We start from the raw sequence: 21740 nt of genomic DNA, 5'->3' as shown, positions 1-21740 counted from the left end.
CTGGGCGGTGTGTGTGTCGGGCACCAAGGCAGGCTTCCCAGAGGAAGTGGCCTCGAGAGCTGAATCCCTGGGGCAAGTGGTGCCCCTGACAGGCACAACAGCATTTAGGAGCCAAGCGTTAGAAAAACCCAGGACATGCTTGTGTGACTTTGGTGGTGGTGGTGGTGGTGGTGGGGGAGGGACTGCCCTGGGAGAGGCAAGATGGAGCCCAGCAGGGCCTGGCGGCCTGCTACTCTTTCTCCACTGTATGGTGCAAACATTTCATTTTCCTGTTTAAAAAAAAAAAAAAAAAACACCCTTGAAGGCACCCATTTGACACACTACGTGCTACCCCTAGAAAAGCATCTGCACTTCAGTCTGCTCCACACTAACCTACCATGCTAACCCACGTTCAGTTTGCTCCATCCATCCACACTCCCGGTCGCACTGACTCCCTGGGACTCCCAGAACACATTTCACAGGGCCCAGTCGCTGCCATTCCCTTCCCTGGGCATGCTCTTGGTTCCCTCTTGCTCTTGTCCCATGTTCACCTTCCACTTCATCATCCCCTCTGTGAACAGTGTCCTGCCACTGTGTGGCATCTGGCAGAACAAGTGCTGGGACTGTTACAGTCCCACACACTAGCACACACTGCCACCCCAGCACTTGTGAATCCTTACGTTGGGCAGTGATGGTGAGGGCAGGAGCCCCAGCCACCTTTCTAGCACACCGAGGCACTCCAGTATACAAGGAATGCCACGGCAGTAAAGTTTTGTGCAGACACAACAGGACTCTTGCCTCCAAACTCCCAGGCAATGCACGTGACATAAAAATGATGTACAGACAGAAAAAGTTTTGTGACAGCTTTAATGGCACAAAATGTTTATAGCTACAAGTTATACATGTATTGTAAACTGTATATAATGATACAAAGTGCTAACTAAATAGATGAAGAATGCATAATCACCTTGGCTCAGTTAATTCCAATAATTTCAACTGGTTCATTTAAAAATTTATCTAACTGGTTAAGTCTTCAATTTTCATTTTTTAGAATAGTCAATATTTTTACTGCAATCCAGGTAATGTGTTGCACTTTTCAGTGTGCAAGTTTGTGCAGTTTTGCTCTTGATTTTGTACAAACATGTTAAGCCAGTTTTCATCAAACAGAAAAACAAAGCCTGCGTTTTCATCCCCAAATTGTAAACAGGTGTAAAGCTTTATGAATCTTAAAATTTCAACTGTTAATTGTTGAATTCTCCTTTCCAATCATACAATGTTTCTGTTCAACATCAATCTGAGCAGGAGCATAAAAATTAATTCCATATGTTAGGGCTCTATCAATAAATACTGCATGATCTCATCTTATGACAAGTTCTACTGTGATGATGTATTTGTGTTTTAAATAATATTCCATAATTTCACAGATACTTTAAGAAAAAGGGCAAAACTAAATTTATTTTCTATGTTGAAAAACATACCCAAGTTCAATTACACTACTGACAGAACTGCTACTGAATTTGGAAAGAGGGCAATGTGCTGCCTGTTAAGAAGTCACCCTTATTTAAAGTATAATTTTACTTTTCCCTCCCATGATCTCAATTGTAATACAAATTGTATAGTGTAGCAGCTTGGCTATTTATTTAGTTCTCTTAACTTTACCAGCCTTTCCAATCTTATTCAGGCTTTTCAAAATCAGTGGGCCATCAGAATTACTCTCTTCCCAAAGAAATTCAAATATGAACATTTGAAATAAATAGGTTACAGAAGGCAAATCAAGTGTTATGAGATTTAAGAGTAAGACAGAAACAAAGCATAATAAAAAATGTCCAAAATTATTTAGACATCAAATGCCAGGAAGAAAAAGAAAATAATTCAGAAAACTACATTGGACATATCATCTTTTTGAAAGATAGCCAGCTGTATTCTTGAAAAAAGATAGAAATTATTCTGTTTAATCTGTATGTCATTTTCCACAATAACACATCTGTTTTACAAACCTTGATGTGAGAAAGAAGTTAGTTTCTGCAAACTGGCTGTGATAGTGTTTTTTATTCAAGTCAACCTGATGTGCTTTATAGATTGCTAGTTTTAAAATTAACAATGGTTCTCTAAATATTCAATAGCAATGTCTATATCATAAACAGTAATTATTTATATATAAAACATATAGTAGTATCCTTCAGAGTCTTGCTATGTGTTCTGAAATTCAATAAAATGTTCTTAAAGTAATTGGTAATCCTGATGCTTTCTAACAATTTGGTCCTAAAGCTTCACATTTTAGAAACAAACAAAAAAGTGTATCATTGAAGGAACTGGTTGAGTCTTCTGGAATTTTAAGAGTTTAACATAACTGAAAAAATAGCTACATGAGAAAATTAACAGCGCCTGCAGAATCACAGGGATTGCCTTGGGAAGACTGTACAGCAAACATTAATAACGAGAGATGAGAAGGAAACAAATGGCATCTTTTCAGAATTTTGTCAACTGTTCCCACAACCCAAGTCTGTCTTTCAAAGTTGCACATGTGGTTGGAATAACTCCGAAATAATTATCTTCAGAGTTTAAAGGCTTCAGAGTATAAGTGATGCTTCCTAAAACAAGAAGCCTGTATTAACACCACAAATTGGAACTCATTCCAAAGCTGCTGCTTAGAGGAAAAAAAAAATGAAGGAATAAAAAAAATTTAAAGAAAGCCATGAAAAATCCACATGCAGCTAATAAACATAAAAATACCAAACACACACACAAAAACCTCAAAAGCAGTTTCATGTATTTCTAGGCCTGAGACGTTCCTTATCAGAAATAAAGATTCTACACCATAGAAAAGACAGCATTACAATATACTAGTATTAAAATCTGCTGATGTAAGTTAGTTCTTGTCCTGTTTCATATCTATCATTTATACAGCCTGCCTCCTACAAATTAAAAGGCGCTATTAGGAGGCTTAGAGAAAAAAGTGGCTCTAAAGCTGGTTGAAAATAATTTTTTATTGCCCAGGATATTTTTTTTCCTTGTGTCTTGCTTTTTTTTTGTTGTTTTTATTTTCTTTTTAATAACTATAAATTCAAGCTTAGGGAAGCTTGCCTTTGTCTTGAAAAAAAACAAAACCAAAAAAACGCAAAAAGTAAACAACAAAGCTTTTATATCATTTGCTAACCTGATCTCCTTTTCAGAGAGAGATGCTAGTTATGTTGCAAGAGTAAAATTTATACCATGAATGATACAGGTCTAAGAATGGTGGGACTAATAGGAGACAATAGTATTGTTGACAAAGTTATAATCTGCTGGTGGCATTTGCGGAAAAGAAGCCCTTGCCAATTTCTAAACAATGGTAAACTCTGTTAGGAAATTCTAAAGTGTCTTGCAGGCCAAAAAGGGAATAAGATTAGTAAAATGCCTCAACAGAGTTTGAATAAAATACTGGATTTGAGAGTTACTGGAATTGGATATGTAAAAATAGGGTGGTAGGCTGGGTCATGCTTACAAATGGTCTCAAGTTCAAATAAACTACTGTGACAATACACCACTTCACAGGTCACGCACATTTCCAGGGGCTTTTCCTTCCCTCAGTAGGTGCTGGCAGAAGGTGTGCTCAGTCGTTTTCCAATGTAGATGCTGAAAGGAAGCAGAGTGTGTCATGTCCCATCTGTTCCAACAGTTCCACACCAGCCTGTCGACAGGCTGAACTCTACTTACAAACTAAATTTCCAGGCCTTGTGAAAGGCTCTAAAGGTATATGTGCATGGTTCCCTGGCATCCTGAACACCCTGAAATCATCACTGCCTTTCTTAAAACCAGTCACCAGCCCAGCCGAACTAATTTTACATGATTTTGTTTACTCATTAAGTCAGCACTAGACAGCACAGGGGCGGAGATTAGACACCGTCAGCTAGGGAGAATAGATCCCTCCAAGGAGCACAGCAGAGCCAACCTCCTCTGAGATGCTCCTTTCTGGAGAACAAAAAGTTCTATTGCCATTTCAGATACAAAATATAGTAATATGCCAAATCATTTTGGTGCTCTGGGTAGGAAAATAAAACTGCCAATGCTTTAAAAACAGCTCTTGCTAATAATGTTTAAGGATTAGAGGCCTAATATTACTTTTCCATGCTAAGCAAGTATTTGGCCCTTCAGTGAAATAAGCAGAAGGGAAGTTATGGAAAATACATGACTAGTTTTACCCCCAGTGCAATAAAAGCAACCAATTTTTTCAGCCCTCCTTTACATTCATCCATAGCAATAGTTACACTTACAGCAGGAGAAACAGTCCAAAGAATCATGAAAGAAAGATACTGGAAGCTACAAAACCCAACTTCTTGAGGACAAATGAACAACTGTGCACTCAGCAATGTGTTACCCTCCTACCCCGTGCCACGCCTGCTTCCTCCACAAACACCTCCCTGCTGCTGTTTGTGAGACAAAAGGGGTGTGGAAAGCTGCATACACGCTTCCTGTTTCTGACGGGAAATCTCTTCCCGCTATGCTGAGCTCCTTAAAGGAAGATAACGAATGATCCATCCTTTACATGTCATACAGACCATAACCCACCAGGCATGCTTAAAGAGCATCACAGACATGCCCTGAAGAAAATTAACAGTTACTATTTAACTCTTAAAATCTTCCAGAAGTATATTTCCTCAACTGTCAAAATCAAGGGAAAAAAAAAAGCAATTATTTAGAAGACATGCCTAGAAAATTAATGAATTACAGGTAAGAAATGAGGTTGATTTTAGCAGAATACACGAAAATGCTACAAAGTTGAGGGGAAAGAAAACAAAACAGCACTCACAATCAACCTACACGTTTCACTCAAGGACTATACAAAGTAATGGTGCATGTTCCTATCTGGGAAAAAAAATATTTGCATCGACTCCAAAATTTACACATTAAAGATTAGTTTACTTTATAAATTACTCAAGACCAGCTAAATTTTAAACAAAACCCAAAAAGTAAACTCAATCATAGAAGAGCCCATTTAAAAATTATCACTTAGGGGATTAATATGAACATCTTATTTTCAAATAAGAAAAAACCCTACTATTATTAAAAATGCTTATTGCTATACTCAATCATGTAACAACTCTCATAATTCCTATGTACACTTTATTTGTACTGAAACATTAAAAGCAAAGCAATACAAACTGCTTTCACATACATTTCTTACATCTGAAAACAAAACGTGAGGGTAAAACGAATGGAAAAAACTCTGAGAGTTCACCAGTACTCACCCTAGCCCCAGAGCCAACACGTGAGAAAGGAAGAGAGAAGGAATGAACACCTTCAGAAACTCTGCAGAGAAAATGCCCCCTTTCTTCATGGCTCCGCTTTTCCTCATGCTTAAAGACACAGAACGTTTAGGGTGCCTGAAGTGAAACTCCCTGAGAAAGAAATTCAGAAGTGGGTGTCAGAAATGCATTTGCTAAAAAGATCCTGGGGTCACCAGGCCCCCTGCACATAAACATGTGAAACAGATCACCGTGTCCACTGCAAAGACACAAGTTAAGGACCTACTTGGGTGGCACGTTCTCAGGTCTACTGGACCAGTCCGATACCCAGTCTGCTCTTTTCTTCAAAGCCTCAGCTTCTTTCTCTCCTTCCACCACTTCTTCTTCTGACTGTAAAGAAGAATTCAAACTTTAAAACAGGAAAAAAGGAAGACCACTTCCTCTCAATATAGAGACAAATCTGGACGGAATATATACCAAACTCATAAATATGTGCATCAGCAATTTTTACTAAAAATCATGCTTTGTTCTAAAAAGGCTGACAGCATGATCTAAGATCAGAGTATTTAACAGCTAAGAAAGAACTTGAGTGAGCTTCACTATTGTTATATATAAGTACAGAATATGAACTTGAAAAAACTATTTTGGGATATAATGCTAACTAAAGCGTGCGAAGTCTTGATAGCTGCTGAATTAGGGTGATGCTTACATGGAGGTCCACTGTATTATTTTCTTTACTTTTGTTTGCATTTAAAATTTTCGTAATTAAAACAAATAAAAGGGAACATACACAAAAGGATATGCTAATGAAAACAAAGTGATGAGCAGTAAAACAAAAATAAGTGGGAGATGTGATGAGGAAATAAATAGTAGTACTGACTGAGCATTTAAAGAGAAAAACATCACTCTAAACTACATGCATCAACTTTTACCTTGCAACAACCCTATAAAAATAGGAACTATTACAACTCCATCTTACAGATGAGGAAACTGAGACACACATTAAGTAACCTACCTAAGGTTTCCCAACTAGTAAGCAGCAGGGCCAGAATTCCAACCCAGCCAAATTTTCTCTAGGGTCCTCATTCTTAAGCACTAGGTTTTACTCTCTCGAAGGAGATTATTTTTTCAAACAGTTATCCAAACATTTCCTAAGGTTTTGAAACTACATCACTCCAAAATTTTTTGGAATAATCTATTTTAAATTGAGTTAGAATTTAACATCTATTTTATCAAATAAATGAAAAATAAATCCTTTTTATTGCTAATGATAATGTAAAGTTTCAAGGCAAGATTTGGGCCAAGAATAATTAAAATTTCCAAAAGCTTCTCTTTTAATAGAACCCACAGGAATGAGAAATTCCTAAAAAATGACATAGTATTATTTATTCAGTTTTAAGGAATGTGATGCTATGACCTCAAACTACAGGGTCTCAAAGCTAAGAGGTGTTTTCATTTCTTTTTTGTTTGAAAAGGATTCACTCTTTGACCAAAGCTTTCATTTTTTTCAGCAGATAGTTAAGAACTGCACAACCTGACATATTCGCTTGATTCTTTTTGACGGGTCTAGTTCTCGGTGAAATAGCTGCCCCAGGAAGGGAGCTTCAGACAGTCTCTACACACAGACAGTCCCTTTTACTGTCAAACCCAAAGTGAAATCCCTGGGCGTTTTGCTATTCTTGTCAGTACCATCCTTATCCAGTTCTGCTGAATTTGGCAAATCCCACTGAATGACACAATGTAGCATTCAGGATTAATCTTTTCCCACTGGGTACTGAGATTACTCAGAATAATGAGTTGGCTCTTTGGAGTAACACTGAAATCACCCTAAATCAAAAACAATAAATTGTTACAATATACTTACAGATATACTTTGTGTACACACAGTATGTGACTATATCCAACACTGTGGGTCATTTCTGTTTACAGTTTTCTACTTTGGCCTCACATGTCTCTCTTTAAAACTGCTGCAAGATTTAGATTTAAATTTTTTTTTTAAAAGATGACCGGTAAGGGGATCTTAACCCTTAGCTTGGTGTTGTCAGCACCACGCTCAGCCAGTGAGCAAACCGGCCATCCCTATATGGGATCCGAACCCAAGGCCTTGGTGTTATCAGCACCGCACTCTCCCGAGTGAGCCACGGGCCGGCCCTAGATTTAAATTTTTGAACAAGTTAATATTTCATACAATTTGACAAAATGAAAATGCAGTAAGGCTTTATGCTTTAATTTTTTTTTGAAGATGATGTAATTTTCTCAGTTGAGTGAAACAATGTTAACTTTGAATTAGTATTTAAAAAACAAAACAAAACTCTAGATAAATTTCTAAGCTTATTCTAATGCTTACTCTAAGAATAAGGGTCATAAACTCTCCTTATTTACTCTGTGCTTCCTTTTATTCATCTTAAATTTGCCACTTTCAGGTTTTAAATTGCCTTCTAATTCTTGGAATTCCATAATAGGGTTTATTCTTTTGGCAGCTGGCCATTACAGGGATCCGAACCCTTGACCTTGGTGTCACAAGGCTGTACTCTAATCTACTAAGCTAACCAGCCAGCCCTGGAATTCCAGAATACAGTAAAAGTGTACTTAATTGAATTATATGTGAGATTCATGCTTTGAACAAATGAACTTCTTTCTACACCTAATCTATTCAGGGAGGATTCTGATCATTTCAGCCTGTCCTCACATGAAGTCTCTTATCTTGTAATCACTAAGCTTTCCTTCTCTGGCCCACCCCAAGTTCTCTAAATGTGAATTTTTTTTTTTTTTGTCTTTTTTTTTCGTGTCCGGCAACAGATCGCAACCCTCAGTGTCGCGCCCGCACCGGACCGGGACCGGCAACGGGATCGCAACCCTCGGTGTTGCGCCCACACCTTGCTCAGCCAGTAAGCGGGAACCGGTCTGTATGTGGGATCCGAACCCTCGGCGGGAGCGCCGCCGCACTCCCAAGCGGCGCACTGTAGCAGTGAGCCACCGGGCCGGCCCTAAATGTGAATATTAAACAGCATTCTGTGATCCAGGTACAGATAAACCACAGTTTTACAAGAGGGAAAATGGAGGACATCTTAGTCTGGATCATCTTACAATGACACACAACACTGCTGGCCTCTCTGGTCCCAGATACACAATGCAAAAATGTCTTCAAGAGACAATCTATAGTCCATTTTCTGCAACAAAACTGAGACTCTTGAGGACTTTCATCCTAAAAGCACAGGGGTTTTTTGTTTTTTTAAAAAGATGACCGGTAAGGGGATCTTAACCCTTAACTTGGTGTTGTCAACACCACGCTCTCCCAAGTGAGCTAACCGGCCATCCCTATATGGGGATCTGAACCCGTGGCCTTGGTGTCATCAGCGCCACACCCTCCCAACTGAGCCACAGGCCGGCCCTCTAAAAGCAGTTTGAATGATCTTTTTCCTAAATGCACTACCTTAGGCTTCCCCATACCATCACTCACCAGGCGTTTTTTAATTTGTCCTCATGACCATCTGAGCTCTCCTGTAATTGATCCCATTCACTGACTTATTTTAGTAGAAGGAACAGAGGCCACAGCTCAAACAGACCTGCTCTTCATCCTGGCTCTAACACTCACTTGCTTTGTGATCTTAGACAAGTCATTTAAGCAGACACAAAGCCTCAGTTTTCCCATCTGTCCATGGGGATAATTATCTCCTTTCACTGGACTGAGAACATTAAAAGTGAGACTCACTTTTTTAAACAGAAACTTAGCACCTGAAACATATCTAATAAATGTTAGTGCCTTTCCTTCCTCCTCGTAAAAAAGCTCAAAAATGTCATATGTTCCAAGAAGACACATATGAAAAGATTCCATAAGCTCAAGTACAGTAACAGTCCTTTAACTGCCTCCAATTGTTTCCTAACCCTAAACTTTCTTCTTGTTCATGAAAAAAATCCATTTTCCCAAATCCCAAAGTAATTAATTTTTAAATTATTTCTTCATTTTAAAAAAATATAAAAGGCTCTTTGAAAGTTTAAATAAATTGTACCTACTGATATCTCCCTTGTGAGAAATCTTACTCAACAGATACTGCTTTTCTCATAGGAGCTAGACTGCTTTTACAAACACTTACCCTTGTTTAAATTGACTGATTGGACTGTCAGAACAGCTAAGCCCCTGCCTGACGGTAACCAATGTTCCTTTAGATACTTGTTTCTGTGTAGGTATCACACTGGCAACCCTACCATAATCTGACAGAGGCCAAAAACCTTATATTGCCCCTCTTGAATTTCACAAATTCTTTTGCAATTCTAGGCTATATGCATTTAGCTCTAGAATTCATGAAAATTCAATGATCAGTTAAAAATCTAATTGTGAGCCCACTACACTATGAGCCAGGACAATACTCATCATCCCACTGAGTTATTAGTTATTAGGGGGAAAAATTATGTGGAGCGGGGGATGGAGGTCCAAGGTCAAATAAGCTTCGGAAACATTTGGTTTAATTAAGCCGATTTCTTTACTGCAGGAATTGTCAGAGCTACTACCGGTGTGAGAGGATGGGGAGACTGGGGGTCGCATTATTTTCCACTTATCTGACTTCAGAATGGTCTTACGGAGCTTCCCATTAAACATTCCTCAGAACACATTTTGGAAAATGCTACTCTAGACTTTCAACCTGTCTGCACAAAAGGCAATACTGACTGAAGACATGCTCCCTGGGAAAGACTATAGCACAGAACTAATTCCATTTCTCTCTTGGATTCCTTATTATACTTTTCACCATGGAGAATTCGTATGCTTTCTTCTACATTATTACATCTCACTGCATGTGGCCAGACTGACACACACAAGCCAGCAATTCAACAGTTCTGGTCAGATCACCTTACTACATGAGAGCCTTGCTAGCATAAGCTTATCTACAAGATAAAGCTCATCATAAAATAAATTTGTATTCAATCCATAGACTTTCTAGGTTTCAGAGAACAGCAGAAATAGAGAACAGTCAAAGAATGGAGAAATTGTGTGGCCTTCTTAAAAAAAAAATACTGGAGGGATCCAAGATTACATGCGAAATATTTCTAGCACCAACGGGCCCAGGACTCTGTACAGTGAGAATCCTATAACACAGGTTTTGTTATAACTCATTTAAACATTCATTCAGTACTCTTCCAGTGCCCTAACACAGGACAAATGGACAATAGTTCCTGTCCTAGGAATTTGTCCTCTAGTGACATTTTAGGTGATCTGACACATCAATGAAGTTAAGGGCTGACCATGAATATTCTAAATCATTAGCAACAATTATATACTTACTATATGTTTTAAGATTCATAACACAAACCTCTGTAAGATTTTAATACTATATCTATCTATATTCCTAAAAATGGCAACTCCTAGTGAACTATATTAATCTTCTTTAATTTAACGAACTCCACATAAGTTAGATGACTTTTAGTTCTGGTTGTTCAAATTCATCTCAAAAGTCATTGCTTTGATTTCAGATACAGAAAAAGTTTTCACACCTGGTTATACACAACTCTTCATTATCATTTATTTTGTGACTGTAAATAAAACACCCGTCTCAGTTTTTCCATTTTTAAACTCAAGAAAGTAGCCTGGAATATTGGAATGGTACGTTACAGACAAGAATTTTCCAATTTTTTTAGGGTGACACGGCCCAAAATTCTTAGCTGTTAAGGACTGCAACAAGAACTATATGATTCTAAATAAATTCCAAAATTGGAAATTGAGTTAACTTATGAAACAGCTTCAAATTATTCTAAAAGTCTTCTTGTTCTTTAATATATTTTAGCAAAACATGCTTACTTTGAGAATTTGAATCTCTCCTAATTACTCACTGTAAACTGGAATGATAAACGTGCACACACACACAGACGTGCACGCACCTGAGAGCTGTGGTCCCTGCTGGTGTGCATATCCACATCAAACATGATCTGCCCATCTTCCTGTGGGGAAGGGCTAAGAGAGACAGAATTTAGCCATTAATTTTAATCCTCATTTTGTCGAACAAATTGCCCTCTACTAGAAATGATAAAATTAAAAGTTACATCAGTATGGCTTTGAAAAAGCAGCAAATCAAAAAGTATATCATAACCCCATACGAGAAAATACTGGGCTGGCCAGTTAGTTCACTTGGGAGAGTGCGGTGTTGGTAACACCAAGGTCTTAAGTTCAGATCCCCATACTGGCCAGCTGACCAAAAAAAAGATAAAAAAATTGTATGTGACTTTAAGTGCCTAAATGAAATAGAGCATTCTTATTCCCAAAATGTTCTGGACTTTTCCAGTGGTGATGAATTCCTTCACAACAATAAATCCACAAGGGAAATATTACCTAAAAACACAAGATTGTCTCATTTTCTTATACTTACTCTTTTTTCCAATAAAAGTAAAATGATCTTCAAATTCAGAAACCTAGTTCACGGTTCTTTTTCTCCAAGTTCTTTCATCATTAAATAATTCACCACCAGCAGTTCTCAAAGACTCTTTTAGAGGGTCTTTGAGGTTAAAATTGCTTTCGTAATGCTGTTAGGTACCTTTTTCATTCTCATTCTGTCATCAGTATATAGCAGAATTCCCCAAAGGCTACATGATGTGTGGTATCACAACAGACTAAATGCAAAAGCAGATGAGAAGCCAGCTGTTTCCTATTAAGCCAGATATTAAAGAGAGCTGCAAAAATGTAAAATAATGCCACTATACTTACCAATTTTTTTGGATGTGAGAAATGGTTATTTTTCATTAAAAAGTTACTTATGTTAAAATGTAATGAGTTTTTTAAAATAAATAAATACATATTTAAAAATTTTCTGTCTTAATTTCTAAAATAATACCAAAATATATAACCCACAAACAAAAGTTCATTATAATAACTTTTATTATAATGGTCCCTAATAATTTATAAAGTATAAAGGGGTATGGAGATCAAAAAAATTTGAGAACCACTATTCCACTTACTTCAGAAATATTTGCTGTGAGATATTTCAGAGTGAATGAATACATATGAATATAAATATGAATTACACATGAATATAAAAACCTTTATGATAGTATAAACATATTCCCAGAACTACAAAAATTTACAGATAAATTCTTCAGCAAAAGCACATGATCACAAACTGTACTTGATAAAACAGATGAATACAGTGTGCCAAGTTCTTTTCTTAGCTTTATCAATGATTCCTTGTATGACCACAAGTCACTAGATCTTTCACTACACACACAAACGCCCCCCAAATCTAAAATAAAACAGAGATGAAAAATGCACAGGGATTAACTTGCTCAAAAGAATAGATATTAACTATTAAAGGTACCAAGAGTGTGTGTACAATGTTAATGTATACAGATGCTGGTGACACTGAATCAAAAATAAGTTAAGATCACTACAAATTTATCTGACTGCGTAGGCCTAGGAGTCTTAGACTAGTATAACTGACATAGGAGATTCTTAAATGGGGACAGAAAAAGGGAAAAGCTGGTTCAATAGCAAACAAATATACCATATGTATTCAGAGAATTTTTGTCTGGAACTAGAAATGTCAGGCTACAGCACAGAAACCAACTGGAACATGCACACTTGTCCTCAGTTTATACTTTGTGCTCCTAACACTGGTGGGTCCACAGCCAGGCATCAAGTTAAGGGCCAGCCTTCCACAGCTGTAGCCAGGTCGAGGCAGTCAGAGTGACAGTTAAGAACCTTCCAGAAGCACTGCTCCACTTCTACACTCTTCTTTACCACTGGCTCCAGTCATGCTTAGAAAAACACCACTCTCCATGGGTAACGTGTTCACTACTCCCAACACTCTGGAATGCATCAAGGCTTCAACCCTGGCTCACATGAGGGTCAGCTGTGGAGCTTTCAAAATAGTCTGAGGTCTCTCCCCTGCCCTGACGATTGACTGAGAAGCTGCGGGAAAGGGCTAGCGCATCTGTGCTTAAAAGCTCCCTGGGTAGATCTCGTGTGCAGTCAAGACTGAAAACCCCAACCACAGGGTGGGACACAAAGCAAAACACATAGGGGTTATCTTCTAACAACCATTGCAGTGACAGAAGTATATCTATGGCATTATTTTTAAATCGAAATATACATGAATCAGCTCTGGGACGAATATCCAACAATCCTTAATCTTTTCTGCTTACAAGAAACACTTCTCAACAAACAGCTTCAGATATAGAGATGCATGGCAATTCAAACGACATAATTTTGAAGATACTTTTAAGTGTTAAAGCATGTTAGTCAGGTATCCCAGAAGAGTATTGTTGGGCTAGAGTTCTAGGCCTCCTCTGAAAGATGAGCAGGAACCCAGAGCCTGAGGATACACAAGCTGAGGGACAGGAAAGAGTTCAAATGCATTTGTCATACATCTGTTCATGTTTAGAAACCCAAACTTAAACAGGAACATGCGAAGGTGAATTCATATTCTATCACATGTATAACTGCAAACATAAATGAAATAAGAAGGCCAGACAGGAAAGCAGGTGACTTTTTCTCTGCTCAATGACAACACCATGTGAATAGCAAGTTAATGGGCACACTGGCACCAAAGACCAACAGCCACATATAGTAAAAGCCTTATCAGCAGGCCATAACAAGCAGAAACTTCAGAAATCCATCAGTGAGTTTCATAATATAAATATAATATAAATCTTCATTCTGAAAGACAGACTAATGCTGTAGCTACTGGAATCAATGCAAGCTGCTCAGAAAAGAGCCATCTGCTCTGTTTCTGCTTATGACAACAGCCATCCCAGGGAAGCACAGGGACATGTTTCAGATGACACGGGGGTGGCAGGGGTGAGCAGTGTGCCACAGAGCCAACAAACCAGTCCTCTGGCTACCTTGGTAACATCAGTGGATCGTAACCCATGCAGGAACTCCCAGCATAATTTTAACTTGTTTCTCCTTTTTTTATTTTTCTGATAATAATATGTACTATATATACAATCTTTACAAAGTACAAAAATATTCAGAAGAAGAAAAATATCATCCATAATTCCACCTCTCAGACATAATTACTGTTTACATTTTTTTGATGTTTTCTCTCTTTCTCCTATGCATTTGCATTTTCTAAATGGTTAATATCAGTTAAGTTTTAATGTACCAGAAAATCATCCAGTACCCCATAATGCTAACAGTGTGGCTGTCACTGCAGTAAGAATTTTTAAATACACCACTATGTCATTTAACACCTAATCACTCTGAAAAAAGAAAAGCTTATACTGAAAAATACTTTAATGACTACTCATACATCTCTCTATATTCTTACTCTTTCACCATAAGCAGTCCTTAATCAGTGGAATTAGTTTCCCTGAGTCAAATACAGAAAAATGAGATCTGAAATAAAACAACTTCTGAAAACTGGAATGGCCTTCAAAATTAACTGTCTTTACAGGCCCCAAATGGTGCTTCCACTGTACAAATATTACTGTAACTTGAATCAACTTGTAGTTCCTCTGACTCAAGCATTTACTGAGTGTCCACTACACACTAGTACCATTACCGTGAAGGGCACAAAGAAGGAGAAACATGACCCCTGCCTTTGGGAGCCTTACAATCTAAAGGGAAGACAGAAATATACAGAAGTGACTAATTCAAGGCAGAATGTGACCTGTGAAACAGAGACACAAGGACAAAGGAAAATGTAAGAAAGTTAGATTAATTCTATCAGCAAACATTTATACACCACTGAATTTTAAAGTGATGAACACCTAAAAATAATACAGTAAGAAAAATGATTTAATCCGGGGAAACAGTATACCTGCCAATTAGCTGTCTGATTTAAATACACACACTGCAATAAATTAGGAGTCGTATTTTTTGTTAAGTGGAGATTTAAGCAAATGAATTCTTTCCAATGGGAATGAAACTCATAACTCTTCTGTTTGTTTCCTGAATTCTGCCAAAACATGAATCCCACTTACCTGTCACAGTGAGAACTGCCTCTTGAACTACTCTGTCCTGATTCATGCTGTGCATCCAGAAGAATCTTCTCCATGTCTCCATTGTGGATGGAGGATGAGGAAGGAACGTGCTCCAACCCCCCATTTTTCCCATTGCCATTATCATTGCCATTGCTGCTGTTCATGGGTAGCTCCACCCAGGAACCTGTCAGACACGTAAGATAACTTCAGTTAACCACAGCAGAACTGCAATCTGCCATGTGCACACAGACGTGAACACGGTGAATTCAGATAAGAATTCTGACTCACCTCAAACTAAATGCAAAGAACTCTAAAGAAAATAAACATGGAGCAATAAAAGTCTAAAATCTATATAGTTCTGTTCCTGAAGTAGCTCACACAATTGACCAATTTGGAAGAAGCTGGGAACTCTAAAACTGACACCATAGAAAATGTGTCTTTTGGCCAATTTTCTCTCCAGTTAAAACTTAGTTTACATACAACTAATACTCTACTGAGGGCTGGCCAATTAGCTCAGCTGGTTAGAACAAGGTCTTGTAACACCAGGACAGAGGGTTCAGATCCCTGCACCAGCCAGCTGCCAAAAAAATAAAAAATAAAAAACTTTACCGAAAACTCAGAGGTTGCTTTTCAAAAAGTAAATAGCTAGTTCATTGCTAGACAGGCTGATTACCTTATAGTTTGTGTATGCATATACACACACACATCCCCACATACACATAGACATACTTTTTTCATAGTCTACCTGAGCTATGATATCTGCTGCACAAATGAAATAATAAACATATACTTAGAAATTTCATAAAGGTCATCTAAATAAGTTAATAACTATATCCTAATTAGCATAAACAACTAAGAATCTCCTAGAGAGAAAACCTAAATCCAATAGCAAAAATTTCAATTTGTGTACAAATCTGGAACATAAAATTAATGCAGCATAAATCAGCTGATAATGCTAAAATCTCAGAAAAAAAGTTTTAGCTCTTTTCCTTCGGTTTTTTTGGCAGCTGGCAGGTAGAGGGATCCAAGAAAAGAGCTGTAGCTCTATCCATAGGTCAGTTTCTTCCTTTCCTCTATGCCTCACTCTTTCTATTCTTTCTCCCTTTTTTACGTACTAAACGTACCTTGTGAACTTGTCTTTTCTCTCTCCTCTCCTACGAGTTGCTACTTTCCAGGGTTTTCATTAAGCCCTGTTGGTCTGGGGAAGAAAGGACTGCACATTTCTAAAGTTTTCTCAGGTGAACAGTCAGAGGGGGCGGGGCCACAGGAGGGGGCGTGGCACTGGTGACGTGCGCAGATCTTGGAAACATCTATTGGCCCAGTGAGTTTGCTGAACACATTAAGTTGCTTTAATTTTAATAAGAATTGATAACAGTGGCCAATAAAGCAACTTTACAACAAAGAGAAATAACGGTATATTTTTTTCTTGATTTCCATTCTTCACAATAAATTTTGTTTCAGAAAATGTAACCAAACCAATTTTAGAAAATTCCACCACCAAGGAATGATTGGTGGGGCCGTTCCTCTAAACTCCCAACAGAAGCGTTAGAGAGAGTTCCAGGGCTGAAGGGGGAGTTCCATAGGTAAATCAGAATCATCAAACCCCTAAAAATGCACTCTAATTGCAGTGATGACTTTACCAGATCCAGAGTGAACTCAACATCACCCTTACGTGAAGGAAAACTCAAAGGCAGACCTGGTTGGAAATGTGACTCCAGCGCTTGCTTCAGTTCCCTCATCTGTGACACAGAGAAGTAACACAGAACAGGACCTACCTCCTAGGCCTGCTGGGAGGATTAAATATTGTAACATAAAGTGCCTACTAAAGAGGAGATGATCAGTTACCTACTAGTTAAGAGTTTATGTTGTAAAGTACTTACAATAGTGTCTGCTAAATAAAGTAACTTTTCCTTTCCACCTAAGGCAGCCCAGTGGCTGTCACAGTCCCAGTCACCACAAGTAGACTGTAGGCCAAGCGACATGGCTGTACGATATCTCCATGGCCTCGTTCTATATACATATGAAAATGAACTAGAGAGAACTCAAAATGGATTAACAAAGACAACTAGCAAAGCTAAGACAGATCTAACATTGAAGATAATTTAATTGAATATTTGGATTGCCTCTGGAGTATGTAAGAAATACGTCAAAAGCATCCCTAAATTTAGAGCTCTGCAAAAATATTTTAACTAGAGAGAGAGAGGAGAAGAGAGAAAACAGTACATGAAAAACAAACTTTTTTCTATTCCCACTGTTTCTAGGATTTTCAAACTTATTTTTAAACCAATTCTTCTTGTACAGAAGCCCAACATGTAAAATAAACAAAAACACAACAAAAACCCAGAGCAGCTTTGGCAAAAGCAAAACTGAGGAACCAGGGGTTCCAGATGGGTCTGTGTGGAAGCCAGTCTTCCTAGAACACAATTAACGTTCACTTGAAGTATCGGATCAGAGGGAAAAAGGCTGTAACAATAGCAGGTCTTTTGGTCCTTACTTTTTTGAAGGACTTCTAAACCATTATCTGTATTCTGTTTTCTGAATTACAAATACAAAAGCAATCATAACCTAGCATATATTTCGGAAACTTGAAGAGACATACCTAGAAAAGCTTGGTAAAAGTGAACTCTGTCATGGCCTTAACACTCTGTGGCACGACAGAAGGCATTCCTACTGAAGGCAGGCAGTTTCTATTTGACACATATTGTTACAGTGGTTAAGAGCACAGGCTGAAGCCAAACTTCCATTCTATCACTTATAGCTGTTACACCTGCAACTGGTTACTTAACCTCTGTGTGTCTCAGTTTTCTCACCCATAAAATAGGGATAATAATTGTGTCTACCTCATAAAGTTGTTAGGATTAAATGAATAAAGCATATAGAAAAATAAGAAAGGTCCCTAGTACACGGGAAGTGCTATGCAGGTGTGAGCTACTATAATAATTATATTCTGTATCTCTTAAATATTATTTATGACAAAAATAACATGTTCCTTGAAAATGTAAACATCAGTACAGAAAATTAAAATTTAACACTTCTCTTCCCAACTTCCCATTCCTACTCCCAAAGGAAAACACTTCTAACAGTTTCACATGGAAATTTCCAGTTTTTTCAATGAAATAGTTTTCTGCTTTTGTTTTCATAAACAAATGGAAATGTACTTACTGTACCTATTCTTCTGTAAGAGTTTTTCACCTAACACTTAAAGATGTTTTTCAATGTCAATACATACTGACATTCATTCTTTTGAACAACTGTATTGCATCTCATTTATAGAGATATATGATATTTAACCATTATTCAAACAGCTATGGTTAACCATTAACCACATGATTGTTTCTAATATTTTGTTATTACCATCAGGACTTCAGCGAACATTCTGTAGGGTCATCTGGCAATACGTATTAAGAGCTTTAAAAAGTAGAGTTCTGGGCCGGCCCAGTGGCGCACTGGAGAGTGCGCCGCTTAGGAGCACAGCGGCGCTCCCGCCGAGGGTTCGGATCCCATGTGGAGACCGGTTCCCACTCACTGGCTGAGCGCGGTGTGGGCGCAACACCGAGGGTTGCGATCCCGTTACCGGTCAGTAAAAAAAGACAAAAAAAAAAAAAAAAGTAGAGTTCCTTTAAGCAATAACTCTCTTTCAAAAGTGTCTACGGAAATACACGGGGTTGCAGAGAAGGTGTGTACACAGACATTCATTAAGAAGATACGTATTAGCTTGATCTTTTGAGTAAAACAAAAAAGCAAGTTTGTAAATTTGTCTTTCTCCATAGATGAAGTACATGTGTCTTTTTCCCCATCACTTCATTCCTGATTTACGATCTCAGAATTTCTTAATGTTCTAACTCCACCAGTCCTCACAAAGTCCCGTTTTACTTGGAAAGAGAACAGGCAAGACAAGAGGATTGTGCTGTCCAAGCAATTCAAAGTAGAAAACAACCTCAGAGTGAACTCTCTTCCTAACACTCCATCAAGCTTTAAAACTAAAAGCTGGAAGCTTTCTCTATTATTTTAAAAGACTGTTTTACAGACTGAAAGCTTTTACTTTGTACAACTTTTCCTTCATATGGCTTATGCCAGTTTGTACATACATACAATGACATGAACTACATTCTAGTTTAAGTCTTTGGGAATGGCTGAGATTCAGAGAAGCAAGCTTCCACATTCTCTAACACAGCAGATTGTGAAGGCTGAGCCAGTTACCGTGATTACATTCATTACTGCATGCCATATACTCTTCAGAATTTTATAATCACCAATTCAATCCTCTTGCAAGAAGGGAGTGGGGGAGCCGAGAGACAGGAGAGTGACAAAGGAGAAGTATTTCCCCTCATTTTTTCTCCCAACTTTTCAAGGCCCACCATGTAACTCTTACCCTAACCGGCCATGACATATTTCATTATATCTATCTTCTTTCTTTAAAGCCTTATTTTGGTTTGTTTTGAGTATGTGATGCTGGAATCTAGACCAACCCACAAAGAGTCACTGTCATTCTCAAAAATAATGTTGGTCTTTCACACAAGTGATTACTTACACACTACTCATGTATTCAAAACATTATTACAATGCAGTGATACTTCATGTGTCACAGCCTTAAGTGCTTTCCTGCCACACTGGGAAGCAAGTACATTTAAGATGTTTAAAAAGAAAAAAAAAAAAAGGCTGTACTTCTCACATTAAACAAGAATTATACTACTACCTTGATTTTCCTTATACTACCTACTGAATCTTATGACATAAATGTCTTATTCAAACATTCTTAAGGAACTTGATAGTTTTCTTAAGAATAAAACTAACAAATGGAAAACAGCCTTTTAACCTTGGAAGTAGTCTGGATATTTGCCCACTAATTTGTAATGAAAGTAAACAGTCCCCCTGAAGGGGTAAACTTAAAAAAAAAGAAAAAGAAAATCAGAGGAAGGTTTCACTATTTCAAATATTTCAATAATTTTCTATTAAAACTCTGCTTTGACCCCTGAACTAAAGATAAAATCACAAACCAGAGATCGTCTCCTGAGTTTCATCTCCTGTTTTTCATACTTGTGCAACTTTACCCAACAAAGTACTCTGACTTATCAGCATTTTCTAAGTATTAGATGCCTGAATAAGTTGTTTTGCCCAGTACCCAAGGCTTCTTGTTTTGTTCAGTCCGTGTTGTGTAATGAGCTAAAGAAAAAAACGAACAAAGAGGCGAGAGGGGAATAATTAAACATGGCATTATCTAAAAGCTTTTCAGTAACTTTTAAAAGCTCACCCTACCCCAAATAAAATATTTTCTATCTAGCAGATTTCCCAAAGCAACATTTGGTATCACATGCAGGCTGAGAGTTCTCCAGTCCTCTAAGAGCTAACGTAACTGATAGGCCAAAGAGATCAAACACCTCATGGGTCTGTCAGATAAACAATCGCATAAAGCTCAACCCCATTTTTCTGTTTTGTTTTGTTAAAGAGTCAAAGGAAAAATAAAATCCCTTTCCTTTGCTTTCTGTGAAATCATGTACACATGCTAACCCAATATTTAACTCCTAAGAAAACCCTGAGCACAATTAAGAAACAAGATGCTAAAATGAGATAGATAGGTGGGCCATCTCTACACCTTAGGTAGAACAGCATACTGCGAGAATAAGAAACACATCATCAGGGGATTCTGGACACTGAAACAAGTGTCCTGAAGACAGCACCAGACTGGCTGAAAGTTGGAATCTCGGGTCTACGTCCCAACCAGCTATGAACTTGAACAAGACCTTTACTCTAGACCTGATAATTTACTGGTAGATGACTGGGGACAGTTACGCTAGAGCCTCTTTCCTTTTCTAAAATTCATGCTTCTAAAAGAGTATGCTAAAATGGGTAAGTAATTTAAAACTGCATATGCATATGTGATACAAATGACATGTGAGGACACATTAATCCTAATTTACTGCGGGAAATAGTATAAAAAACTTACATTCCACAACACCAGGCTCTTAATAGGTTTAAAATGAAAAGGTCAACATTCAGGGAATTAACTAACTCATCACAAGATGGAGCAGTAGCAATAAGCAATAAAAACATCTTAAAATATCCAAATTGTGAGGACAGGGACTCTCTTCCCCAAATAATGCTTAGGCCATGTTGGAAGCATCTCCCTCTCAGGAAGGATGCCGCGTGACCTTTAAGCACCCAAAACGTTTTCAAACGACTTCGTCTAGCCTGTGTGGACTGCCCCCACCTCCTCTTTTCTAAGATAGGAATTACACAAGGGTCAGGCAAGAACCTCTGCAAGCCGCTCCCAGCTCTCACGACAACCGGGGGCAATTTCAGGACGAGAGGTCTGAGCACCAGGATGTCAGCAAAAGCAATGCGGAGTCGGTCCTAACCCCACCCGGACCCTGACTTCCCCCGCCCGCGTCCGCACGAGTGTGTCCATCGCGTGTCTGCGAGTCCAGGGCCCGCACCCGGTGATGCGCACGACCCTGGGTGGGTCACGAGGCTGTTCTTAGGTTTACTGGGCACACGACCCCATTGAAAAAAAAAAAAATCACTTGAGCAACTTTCAAACATCTCAAAAAAGAAAAAAAAAAGAAAAGAAAAAGGGGCACAGCCTCTCCTCACATGACTCAATAACCACTGATTGCTAAATGGATTTTCCTG

General features: G+C 38.2%; 1 protein-coding gene across 2 annotated transcripts in view; it reads right to left on the bottom strand.

The window, feature by feature from the left end:
- Nucleotides 1-828: 828 nt before the first annotated feature.
- Nucleotides 829-21740, bottom strand: part of BNIP3L (BCL2/adenovirus E1B 19kDa interacting protein 3-like) — a 21790-nt gene continuing 878 nt past the window's right edge. The window contains exons 2-7 of one of the 2 annotated variants that reach the window (XM_008575586.1): nucleotides 15111-15294; nucleotides 11076-11148; nucleotides 5491-5594; nucleotides 5208-5357; nucleotides 3523-3594; nucleotides 829-2570 (exon numbers count right to left, since the gene is read on the bottom strand). In XM_008575586.1, coding sequence (XP_008573808.1) covers nucleotides 3546-3594; nucleotides 5208-5357; nucleotides 5491-5594; nucleotides 11076-11148; nucleotides 15111-15294 — 560 coding nt within the window. In that variant the 3' untranslated portion in view covers nucleotides 829-2570; nucleotides 3523-3545. Of the gene's footprint in view, nucleotides 3595-5207; nucleotides 5358-5490; nucleotides 5595-11075; nucleotides 11149-15110; nucleotides 15295-21740 lie in introns of both variants that reach the window. The other variant, XM_008575585.1, reaches the window with a different exon arrangement.

Source organism: Galeopterus variegatus, unplaced genomic scaffold (assembly GCF_000696425.1).
Source record: "Galeopterus variegatus unplaced genomic scaffold, G_variegatus-3.0.2 Scaffold1211, whole genome shotgun sequence".
In the NCBI taxonomy this organism is placed as follows: domain Eukaryota; kingdom Metazoa; phylum Chordata; class Mammalia; order Dermoptera; family Cynocephalidae; genus Galeopterus; species Galeopterus variegatus.
The sequence above is the reverse complement of the archived record's forward strand: the minus strand, read 5'-3'. Positions and strand labels throughout refer to the sequence as shown.